General features: G+C 38.3%; 1 protein-coding gene across 2 annotated transcripts in view; it reads right to left on the bottom strand.

Moving 5' to 3' along the window:
* Window positions 1–13,137, bottom strand: part of DNAH9 (dynein axonemal heavy chain 9) — a gene marked incomplete at both ends in the record, with an annotated part of 315,299 nt that overhangs the window by 91,881 nt on the left and 210,281 nt on the right. Inside the window, one exon of one of the 2 annotated variants that reach the window (XM_080922531.1) lies at window positions 11,859–12,119. In XM_080922531.1, the coding sequence (XP_080778657.1) occupies window positions 11,859–12,119 (261 nt within the window). The remainder of the gene's footprint in view (window positions 1–11,858; window positions 12,120–13,137) is intronic. The other variant, XM_080922532.1, reaches the window with a different exon arrangement.

The following is a 13,137-nucleotide window of genomic DNA, read 5'->3' on the forward strand; positions in this document are numbered from 1 at the left end:
AATGGTTCTTTGAGAAAATCAGTAAGATTTATAAACCTTTAGTAAATTATCTAAACGTCCAGTGAGAAGATCCAAATTAATAAAATTAGAGATGTAAATGGAGGCATCATAACAGATACCAAGTAAATATAAACAATAATAAATAAGTACTTTAAAAATATACACTTCACTAAATTGGAAAACAAAAAAATGGGGAGAATTATATATATATATATATATATATATATATATATATATATATATATATATATATATATATATATATGTCTTACCAAACTTAAATCAATATCAGAAAAGAAACTTAAAAAACACCCTGTTTTGGTTATTGTATTCTGTGAGGAGGGACAAAACATCCAGGAATCTGGGGCACTTTGCAAGGAAAAAAAAATCTATGAATAAGAATAGAGGAAGGAGGGGGGATAGATCAAAGGTACAAAAAACATTTTAAACTAAATCATAGAAGAAAAAATTTCCAACCTTGACCAAGGCAACTTATGACAGAAAGCATTTAATTGGAAGCTTGCTTACAGTTTCAGAGTGTTAATACATATGTTAGCCCATGACCATCAGAATAACAGGCATGGCTCTAGACTTTTATCTGAGAGCTCATAGAGTTTACAAGTTACATGCAGAGAGAGAGAGAGAGAGAGAGAGAGAGAGAGAGAGAGAGAGAGAGAGAGACACGGACGGACGGACGGACGGACGGACGGACGGAGGGAGGGATGGAGGGAGGGAGGGGGGGAGGGAGGGAGGGAGGGACAGAGACAGAGACAGAGAGAGCGTGAGTGAGCAAAAGACTGGGTCTGGTGCGGGCATTTAAAATCTCAATGTCCACCCTCAATGATAGACTTCCTACAACAAGGCCACACTCCTATTCTCAACAGTTCCACTAAATGGCTCCAAGCATTTAAATATATGAGCCTGTGGGGGATGATCCTCATTTAAAACAACACAAACCTAAAAACCCTAGTGAAATGGAAGTAGTAGTTTAAAAAGTCCCTTCCCCAAATAAGCACAGAATTCAACCAGACTTGGCCAGACAGGTTAGGGAGCTTCCAATAGATACGTTTCTAAATGGAAGGCTGTAACCTACTTGGCTCCATCTTTCTACAATTTGAATTGTGGAAAATCAAGCATTATTTAGAGATAGTGTAGGCCGAACTTACTGATGATTTTAATAAGTACGTCCCTTTTTATTCTTCTCCAACAAGACTTCTTAGAGATCTCTCCTGGTTCCCATATATGTGTGTGCATACATACAGATCATAGCTACCACCCAGCTATCATGTGCTTCCTGTCTTTTGAGACAGGTTTTCTCACTGGCCTAGAACTTGCCAAACTGGGTGTAGGCTGCCTGAGCAGTGAATTGGGTATGTTACCATCTTGGCCTCTCCAAACCCTTAAATAACAAGTGTGTGCCATCATGACCAGCTTTTTAAAACCTTGGGTCATGATGAGTGAACTTAGGTCTTGGTGTTAGCAAGACTAGCACCTTATAGACTCAGCTGCTTCTTCAGTCCCATACTTCAAATTTATTAGCAGAAAATTTAGTTCCCGCCATTAGTATTTGAAGGAGCCTACATTCATCCATATCCTTCCAACACTGAATAGTATGTTTTAATCTTCATTTGATAGGTTAAAATGGTATTAAATGTTGGTTTAATTCCTTTATATATCTATATGTGGATGTTTGTATTCTAAACATTTTCCTCCTTTAAAAAATATTTCATTTTTAATTGTGTTTCTCTGTGCATGGGTACGTGCCCATGAGTGCAGGTAGCACTGGACATCAGAGGCATTAATCCCTTGAGTTACAGGGATATGAGCAGTTATAATCCACCACCTGACATGTGTGATGGGAACCAAACTCAGTTCCTCTTCAAGAAAAGTACATGTTTTTACCTCCTGATCCTTCTCTCTAGATCCCCTAAGCATTTTATTGACTTGTGCAAGCTATTTGAATTTTTATTTTTGGTGTTTGCCTATTTTATAAAGGTTATCATATATTTTTTAATTATTACAATATTAGTGAGGATCCCTGCAGGCAAAAACCATGAGATAGCATGCCAGTCCTTATGAGGAAAGTTAACCAAAGGATGGTTTCATGATAACTCATGAAAGTGTAGATCTACTTTTTTTAAGGTCTTAGTTGCCTTTTGTTTGTGGTTTCTGGATTCCCTTGGTGGTCTGGAACCAAAGGCTCAGAATGCTATGATCACTACATAGACAATTTGTATTTGTAGCCAGAGTTTATAAACAGACCACAGCCTACTCTTGTAAGAAGCAATGGAGTCTTTGTGTTAAATGCCATCTACTACAAAAAAAAAAAAAAAAAAAAAAAAAAAAAAAAAAAAAAGCCATCTACGTTGAGATCTGAGAGATGTTCTAATCTGTAAATGTAACACGAAATCCACAGGGGTTGGTTTAATACTAAGTCCATTAACAGAGTAATGGTAGCAGTTTCTCCCCTTGGGACCATGGTCTGTTTACTCACGAGCCCTTAGCCTCAGTTGTCAGGTATGGGGTATGGGTTCCGTCTTGTGGAGTGGGCTTTACAGTTAACCAGAAAGTGGTTGGTTACTCCCATGCCTTTGGTACTACTATTGCATCGATGGGCATATCTTGCCATCTGGTCATTTATGTCACAGCATTCACAGAGAGTAAGCTGATGCTTAATTTTCCCTCTGATAATATACAGTACTTTCTAGCATCATAAAAGCTAGCCAGAAGAGGTGAAGCTTCCAGGTCAATACCAACTTGACCTCCATGTCCCGTGGCTCAAGTATGTGATACCTTCATCAAAAGGTTCAGACCATCAAGTTCTGGAGGGCAACGAAGAGCAATGACAATAGCTTGTAATATGGGGGAGGGGTAATGAGATTTCACTGTCCAGAAACTCCAATAGAGATAACATATTCTTTATACTGCTTAAGGTATTGAGAATAATAGACTATGTTCAGTTCTAAATGGACCCTCTATATCACAGCTGTCTCCCAAGGCTAGGGATCATTGTGGGAGAAGGGTAGAAAGATGATAAGAGGCAGAGGTGGCGATGACTACATAAAGTGTGTTTGTCAGACACAAAAGGCTAGTTGCACATAAGAACTCACAATGATTGTGATGGTGTGCTCAGATTGCTACTAACTCAAAATAGGCAAAAATCCTAGTATGGAGGGAGAGGAGAATAGTCACAAAATACCACTCTTAGCTTAAGAACTACTGGTAATCAGTGGCTTGGGGGTAAGAGGGGTGAAGGAGAAAGGGAGGGAGGGAGAGAGGGAGGGAGGGAGAGAGAGGAGAGAGAGAGAGAGAGAGAGAGAGAGAGAGAGAGAGAGAGAGAGAGAGAGAGAGAGAGAGAGAGAGAGAGATTGTGGCTCTGGTAGGTCTAATACATTCAGGTTGATGGCCACATATTAAAAGTACATAAGCTTCACTAAGGAATTCTTTGGGTTTAGAAAAAAAGATAATAACAAAGTTGAGTGGCTGTGGAATAGAGGGGCAGATCTTGGAGGAGATAGCAGAGGGGATGAAAATGTTTACAGTACAACGTATAGACTTCTTGAAGAATTAAGAAATGTTTTTATAAAAGTAACTGGGCCTCAGTCAATCACAGCAATTGAGGTTTAGCCAACCATAGATACCAGCTGCTAATAAAGGTGTAGTTTTTCTTTATTCTTGGTTATATGGGAAACCATTAGAAGGTTAAGACAGGGAATGACATGATCAAATTTTATTTATGAAAGCTTGGTATGGGGTTAGAAAACTTCTAGCAGGGGTGATGGTATGAAAGTTAGGCAACTAAAGTTGTCTAGGGAAAGAGGATGAGTTGTTTCAGGGTTTTGGCTGAGTAAATGAATGTGTTATGAATCAGGAGGGAGCTGTTACCTCCAGCTGTGGGTGGGCTGGACAGAAGGAATACATGGCCTGCATCTTCAAGGCTGTTCTTCTTCCAGGGCCCATTGGGGCAAAGGAAGCGAGAGGACAAAGGCACTGTTGATACAAACCAGTCTTCCTAGTCATGGAAACAACAGAATGGGAAAACTGATGGGCTGAATAATAGAGAGGAGAAATGTCCATGGATGCTTCCCAACAATAAGAAGGGCTATCTACCTTTGCTCTTAAGTACTGTGAGTCTCTTGTGGGATTTTATGGTATCCTGTGCTCTCCAAATGTTTCAAGTTTTTGTGTTGTGAGATTTAGTACAATTTTCCCCAATCCCAATCGCAATTTGTTTCTATTCAAAGAAAGCCTTCAGGAGCCTAACAATAGCTTTGAAAACATATACAAAGTTTGCTTCTTTTAAGCCTTCATTTCTTTCCTATGCATCTGTATTTTATAAGGCAGGGGAGTCTTGCTCTTTCATTAAAGGAGGATATACTGTGCAAAATTAAGCAAAGAAAACAAATTAAAGCAAACAGCACTTGTAACTTCAGTAGTAAAAAATGTTTATGGCCTGGTGTATTCTATCTATAGGGTGTTTGTTTGTTTGTTTTTTGTATCTGTCTTTCTGTAAGTCTTGTTCCTCCTCTCTTTCTGTGACTTTACATACATGTGCATATAATATATTTATAAGACTTGTTCATACATGTTATTCTATTTTTAAATATTTTTACTGAAAATATGAAATTTCTTATGCTATTTTATAAATCATGATTTAAAACAAGCAATACACTGTTTCATTTGAATATGTCATAATTTAGCTGGTTTCAGGTTGTTGAACATTCAGATTATAAAATTGATTAAAAAAATACAAACTTCTAATGACAGTAAAGACAAATTAAAAAGCAAATTGGACTTCAATTAGACGTATGTAACCTATGAATAAGCTGGAGGAATAATGGTAGAGTAGTCATTTAATTCCTTAGCTTTATCTATGTGTTTTTCCGAATCATTTCTGAATCCTTCAAACACGAGGCAAGCTTTCTTCACAGTTTCAGAAAATTTCCTTACACTTATTTGTATGTTATGTTTTGGTTGTTATTTTGAAATTGTTTTCCAACTGGCTACTGCTGATATTAGAAAAGCTATTAAATCTTATAATTTATTTTGCAATAATACCCATCCCTTCCCTTTTATTTGTTTCACTATATTTCTATAACTTTCATGAAAAATAACATATTTATCTGCTATTGCATAGTATGTATGCAGCTAATATTTTTTATTTATTATTGTATTAGATAAGAATCTAGGACAAATTCTTTTTAACAATAGTAGCAAAGGGAGTTGTGGTTTATGTTTCTTCTATGTTAATGGCAATGTGTCTCATGCCCTTTTGGTACGTTTTTTTGCCCTTGGGTTAGGTTAGTTGCTTGCTGTTAGCAATATATCCAGTTTCCCTGTCATTCCTGCTTTGCTAGGGAATGGTTATTAATTGTATTAAACACCATTGTTACTCTTTGACTACATAATGTGTTCGCATCCACCCACCTGCCCCCAGCCCTAGTCCCCACAAAGGCTCATGATTTGAAGGCTTAGACCCCAGACAGTGGTGTTATTTGTCAAAGCTCTAGAACCTGAAGAGGTAAGGTCAAGATAGAAATAACAGTCTCCCGTTTGTAGGTCCTTGGAGTTACATTATCCCTGTTCCTTTCCTGTCTTATTCTCCACTTCTGGTTGACCATAAAACAAATTACTCTACCGCATGCTTTGGCTAATATGTCTGTTTCCCAAGGGTCAACAGACTTGGTTTTTCTGAGAGGAGTCGCTTACCTCCCTTCAACTGTTTCTGTCAGGCATACTGTCACAGCAGCAGTGAAGTAGCACAGTCAGTCATTTTGTCATTTCTCAAAGGGACTTCCAGCTTTTCTTCTCAGATATCTGATGGGTATGGCTACATACATGTTTTATTGTATTGGAGCACTTGTTTTCATGCTGGTGTTTGACTAGATCCATGTGATTAGCATTTTGCACAGGCTTCATGTGACTGCTCATAAACTAATCAGAGGTTTTTATTTTTTCTTATGCAATGTCTGTCACTTTTAGGATTAATGTTATCCCACAGTAAGGGTCCTGAGAAACGCAATAGGAAAAAGAATGCCTAATCCTGTTAAGGTAGAATTCCAAAAGTTATTTGAATATAAAATGTGTTTTAATATTGCTTATCAATAATATAAAAAGCCAAACGATAGACTGAAAAAAGTATCACAATGTATATACCAAGAATTAGTAGAAAAAATTTAAGAACAATAAGTGTAACTTAGTACCAAGAAGAAAGGTTATTTTAAGTGAAAATGGGCTACATATGCCACAGCCAATCTCTTGGATTCCAGCAGGACCTTCCCTATCTGCAACTACCCATAGGTCCTTTCTGGCGTGCTTCTACAACATCACTAGGTACCCTCATTTCCCATATCCTCCTCCAATATTACACCTGTGAACAACTCCTCTTTCATGCTTTTCCTACAACTCAGCGGATCTAGCCAGGGTACCACAACCAGTGCACTGGCCTAGCTTGGTCTTCCCTGAGCTCACTGATAAGGAGTTCTAGGCTTAGGTCAAGATCCTCCCCACCTATTCCTTAAATCACAGGACTTTCTCATGTCATATATAACCTTTACACCCAGGCTGACCTACCTCTGTACTTCATCCTCTGAACAGGATGCACATCCAATATACCAGCCCAATTCTCTCTGTCCATCTGACTTCAATCCACCCAAACTATCTTCAAACTCTAGATACAACTTACCTTCACTCCTTCTCTTCTTTCCTAACCTACCCTGTCCATAACAAATTCTGAACAAAGTCCACATGCCCATATCTTATCACAAAAATATCAACAATACGAAAGATCAAGTCAATATCCTCTCTCCAAAATGGATCACTCCTGTCGAAATATTTGCTAGTGAGAATTACTTAGATGAACTCTAGGATACAGAATTTAAAAGAACAATCAAAAACGTTATCAAAGAACTCAAGAAGTTGAAAGAAGACACTTAGAAACAGTTCAGTGAAATCAAGCAAAAGAAGCCTGTGAAGAATAAACATCAGAGTGATGCTTAAGAAAACACAAACATAAGGTTGATGGAAATGGTGAAGACAACCCAAGATGTGAGACTGGAATTCATTCCTGCCATTACTCCTCTCCATGATGGGGGATGACCCTGGAGTTACAAGTTGCAATATCTAGCCTGTCCTCCAGTCCTACAAGTTGCTTTTAGTTATAATATTTATCACAGCAATAGAAACCCTAACTACATAGAGGTCAGTGTTAATTGTCAGCCTGACAGAATCTAGAATTACTTGGGTAGTGGGCCTCTGGGCATGCCTGTGGAAGATTATCTTGTTTATATTAATGGATATGCAAAGACCTATCACACTTGTACATAGGACTATTCCCCAAGCAGGGAATAATTCGGGACTGCATTAAATAAGAAAACAAGCCAAGTAGCACATGGTATTCATTCCTTGCTTGCTGCCATCTTGACTATAGATGCTTTGTGGCCAGCCACCTCAAGCTCCTCCCACTGTGACTTCTGCTGAGATAAACTGTAACATGGACTGTGAGCTAAAAGAAGCCCTTCACCTTCAAGTTGCTTTTGTCAGGGTTTTGCATCACAGCAATAGAAGAAATTAAGATATATACCTAACATACTTCAAGTACGTGAAGTGATGATTTTGTAAGTTTTCTTGAATAATTATTTTATTAATGACATTAAAACATCATGCTGCAAACCTTAAATATATACAATTAAAAGAGAAATTAAGTTAGTGGTATCAAATTGTGTTTATATTTATATACCATGTATATATATATATATATATATATATATATATATATATATATATATATATATATATACATACACACACACACACACACACACATATATATACTATGGTTGAACTGGAACTTTCTATGTAGCCCTGGCCTTAAGTTTTCATTGTTCCCCACCCCCAAGTTCTGAAATTATTGTGTATGTACCACACGTAGCCAAAATATAATATACCTATATGCATGTTTCCAGAAATGTGAATACATAAAAACTGCTGGTGTGGAGCCCGCTGGATTGTTACTGAGGTCCTTCTGGGGAGAAAACTGTGGCTGGAGGAGAAATGGGAAGGGTTTTATGTTTGACTCCGTGGGTCCTGTGCCATTTGAATTATTTAGTGATGAAAGTGCTGCTGCAGATCTTGTGTATAATAAAAATAAATTCACCGTAAAATGCATGGGAAATAGAAAATTACAGGTAACTCTGTAGAGGGGGAAAGGCCATGACATTAAAAGATAAAACACTCCTAAACTAAAGCGAGAAAGTTACACTGGATTTATTTCATATTAGTAATAAAAGCAAAATAAAGCTGCCATGGTGGGGGCAGAATATGCAGAGTTACTACTGAGCTCTGATTTATGAGTATTGTTTATGCATCAACTAGAGATTTATTCTTAACTTCTGGAATAATGGGCAAACAGGGAAATGGTTCTTAAGTGCCAGAGTCCTGAGAATACCAAAGGGCTTGGGAATAATGTCCAGGAGCCCTGCGGTTCATAAAGCAGTGTATGCTCTAACTATACAAGCTCCATCTTACTCCATCAAAATGATAAAAACAAACAAACAAACAAATGAAGAGCCACTTGACCTCTTCCACCTGCGGGGGGTAAACACTGCTTACAGGTAAACCTTAGTGTTGCTTGGCTCACCTTTACAACCTCTCCTGTCTTATCAGCGTCAGACCTGTCTACCTCTACACCCGCAGCTCACTCACACCAAGCCCCTCACGCTTCCAAACTTTTGCAAATGTCTTTCCTAAGTGGGATATCCCTTCTTACTGCCGACTCCATTCTAATAATATTTGCTTAAAAGGTTTTTTTTTCTGTTCCCTACACGGTCAGGCAGTTAGCTCTGCCCTCTTCCAAGCTCTCAAGTCATTGAAAAGGCTTGGTTTTTATTGTATATGGTATATACATAAACCATAATAGCAGTATAAGGCTGAGGGCACATGCAAACTCATGTACACTGACTGTGGACACCAGAAGCCACCACGTGTACTTTTCTTCACTGTCAGTCCCATACTTGCCTTATTAACAAAGAGCATGTTCACATATCTATTTTTCCTTCAAACATTAAGTGATCTTGAGCATAGAACATAATCATTTAACTTTAATAACATCCTTCTGTAAGTGATGACATAAAATTTCTGGTTGACATTTATGTGCATAAAATTATTAACATTGCTTTGGGATATATGTTTTCATGTATACCTTAATTTTCTGAAATTGGTATTTTTATTTGCTAATGGAATTTGGGAAGACACCTGACAGAAGAACAGAACACTGCAAAATATAAAACAATCACAGATAGTAAAGGCACAGACAAGGGAAAAGATATTATATGACCATGGATTTGAAAAACTTACTATTGTTAAAATGTCCACAACACTTAAAATGATCTAGAGATTTAGAGTAATCGCTCTCAAAATTCAAATGCCATTTTTATAGAGAAAATCTGAACCTAAAGTACACGTGGATTCATAAACATAACAAAATCCTCAAGTCCCAAAGAATAAAACTGGAAGTATCATATTGCCCGAGCTCAATACTACTAAGAAGCAATAACGGCTTAAACAATAGACAAAGTGATCAATAGAACCAAACACCTAGAATCAAGCTAATTAATCTACGGTCAGTTGATTCTTGATAAAGATGCTAAGAATATAGCTCTCATTCAATAAACCATGTGAGAAAACTGGGCCTTCATTGCAAAGGATTGGGAAAAGATACTCATACCATTTATATACCATATATAAAATGTATTACAGATTCAAGTTTAAGACTTGAAGTGAACTAGGGAAAAGATATACAGCATTGTTTTAAACAATAATCTTTAGATCTGATCCCTAAAACACAAGAGAAAACCGAAAATGGATATTGAATATATATATATATATATATATATATATATATATATATATATATATATATATAAAGAATTATATATATATAATTCTTTATGAAAAAGGAAAGAATAAAGAAAATGTACAGACTGGTAGAAAATATCTATAACACATACACTTGCTTTAGAACTGATGTCTAAAATACTCAACCTCAAGCAACCCCCTAGACAGGAAGCAGTTCATTCAATACCCTGAATGGCTCACAGCTTCAAGAGGCTCAGCATTCCTTAGAGAAACCGAAACTTAATACACACATCAATCAGGCCTCTCAGAGGGGCCATTATCATAAGATTTGATTATGAGTCCTCTAACAAGAACACAGATAAAAGGGAACCCCTGTATATTTCTGATGGAAATGAAGACTAATACAGACATTGTGGAAAACTACACAGCGACATCTCAGGAAAACCCAACAGAATTATGGAATGGATCCAGTGATCTTGTCTGTGGGTGTTTATCTGGATGCTCTAAAATTAGCACATCAAAGAAATATCTACACCTCCATGTTCACTGCCCCTCACAGATCCACAGTAGGGGAAACTCTGGGCTTCAGTAGATGAAGTGGATAATGTGTACATCTGTCCTTTGTGAGAAAACAGATAGAATTGGAAAACACTATGTTACATGAAGTAAACCAGAGACACACATCACATGGCGTTATTTATGTGCAGAGTCTAAAATGACACATAAACATATAAGCAAAGGCTGTAGCAATGGCTACCAGAAACTGGATGGTCTGGGTTAGTAGGTACGAAGGGCTGGATGTCAAAGCATCAGCTTTGGGAGATCTATCACTGCAGTCCATGACGTTAAGAGTGAAAGACTATATGATTGATTATATAGCATTAAGAAAATAAATTTCAAGTTTTATCTGCACAAAGTTGCTAACTATTAAGATAACTGATAGGATAACTAGCTTAATTCAATCACCCCACAGAGACATATTCACAAAAACCTTTATAATTTTTCAGTATGTAATACAGGGGTGAGAAGATCTTAGACTGCTGTGAGGCAAACTGGAGTCTAGAGGTGGGCAGGGCATCAGAGCATGAGTGTGCTTTCACCCAGCAGATACAGGAGAGATTATTAAAGCATTTGGATTCTGGATATGTTTTCATAATAGCATTGACCAAATTTTCTATTGATTTCTATTTCTGTATCTTTTTCTATATAATAAAGAGCCCATTAATCCCCATCTTTCCCTTTCTATGTCATGGGGAAATTGAGTGGAAGGAAGAACTGTGCCATCCCACACAGCTAGGAAGAGGAAGTGACTTATGCTGTCTGCAGTAGGTAGTGAGTAAACACACATTTCACCTCTTTTGTGGCAGAGGGATCCAGTGTGATTTCTATATTTGATTTTATCACTCCTTGAGTTACTGATTTATACTCTGTATTTTTATACACCAATCTATCAACTAAGCAACCAACCAGAGAGTTTGCAGATTTTCATTCTGGTTTTATGAAAGTCAAGGTGATTATCCTGGCTCTAACAATACTGGCAGAAGAGAAGTTTTTCTTAGTGACTACTATTGATTATCTAGTTTTCGTTCATTATCTCGTCTAGTTATTATAACAATGGGGGTGTTTATATTATCATCGCTTCCTCTTAGCAAATGAGGAGGCAGAGATTCAGCTAAGATCGATGACTCCCGAAGTAACACAGTAAACATTCCTATAATTGCTTCGGAACATCTTAGGAAATGTTAACTCCTGAGTCAAAAGATCTTAAGGAAGATGCTAATTTTCTTAGTAAGAAATGATCACAGTGAACAAGTCATGGGTATACATACATACATACATACATACATACATACATATATATATATATATAATCTAGAAATCAGAAATGGAGAGAGGGGAGAAGGGGAAAGGGGAAGAGGAGAAGAGGGAGAGAGGGGGGAAGGGGGATAGAGGGAGAGGGGAGAGGCCTGTGGAAGGAAGGCAGGCCTGTCTGACCTTCCTACCTTGTTGAGCGTGTTGAGGGCCGCCTGGGCTGCGGTCAGGGCTGGCTCGGCTTTAGCCAGGTCTTCCTCACAGTCTTTCTGTTTCTGCTGAACCTCCAGCATGATCCGTGCCACCTTCTGCTCCTCCTCATCGGCAACGGCTTTCTCTCTGCTCACTTTGCTGGTCTCCACACCCACCACCTGAATCAGCTTGTCAGTATCTTCATTCTTCTGCTTCAGCTCCACTTCCTGGGTGGCAAGCTTGGCTTTCAGATCATCTACCTACAACAGAGAACACAGAGCGCACGAGGAGCAGACTGAGTGATAGGACTCACGGTGCACGCGGCTTCCTGGGCCTGACTCTCCAGAACAGACCCGAGAGCCCACTCAAGAATGCAGATATGGAAAGTTGCATCCTCAAGAGAAACTAAACTCCTTGCATGGGGAAAATGAAAAGGCGTACAGGATGCCCTTAGATGTTGTGGACTATTCTGAAATCCATGTGCCTAGAACCTTCTCCTTGATGCCCAAATCATGTAGGATGCCTTTCACTTAATTAGCCCCTATGTTTGTTAAAACTCCACAGGGCGGCATCCATGTTTGCTGTCCTTCAGAAGGAATCCAGGGCAAAAGCTTGAGACAGGAATGGAAGCAGAGAAAACAGAAGACATTGCTTTCTGGCTTGCTCTCCATGGCTCATGTTCAGCTGCTTTTCTTAAACAACTCAGGATCGCCTGCCTAGGGTTAGCCCCACCCACAGTGGGCTGGACCCTCCTCCATCAATTAGCAATTGAGAAAATGCTCCACAGACAAGTCTGAAATTCCTTAGTTGAGGTTCCATCTTGCCAGGCGACTCTAGTGTGTGTTAAGTTGACAAAAAGGGCCCAGCACAGTGGCAGTGGGTGAGGGAAATGCATGAGAAAAATGCATAATGGCATGCATAAAGTGGCCATGATGAAACTCAATTGTTTTCTGTGCAAATACTAAAAGTACTATTATTAATTAAAAAAACTCTTTATGTGCTTAACATCATACTTTACCTGATTAGCAGCTATTTAATTAAAATTGTCAGTTGTCAAATGTGCTAAAGACTCACAAATAGGAATATCTACTCTGAGGCCTTAGAGCCAAAGTGTGTATGAATGGACGGTGTCCAGACCTTTTATACAATCAAGAATAAGCCTGACCTATGACCTCTAGCAGCTTACCAGGGAGCCAATCCCTTGAAGACAGAGATGTAACCATGTACCCTCCCTCCGATCCTAGAACAAATTTAAAGGGAGTCTGCATAAATGACTAC

This window comes from Micromys minutus (assembly GCF_963924665.1).
Source record: "Micromys minutus genome assembly, chromosome: 10".
In the NCBI taxonomy this organism is placed as follows: domain Eukaryota; kingdom Metazoa; phylum Chordata; class Mammalia; order Rodentia; family Muridae; genus Micromys; species Micromys minutus.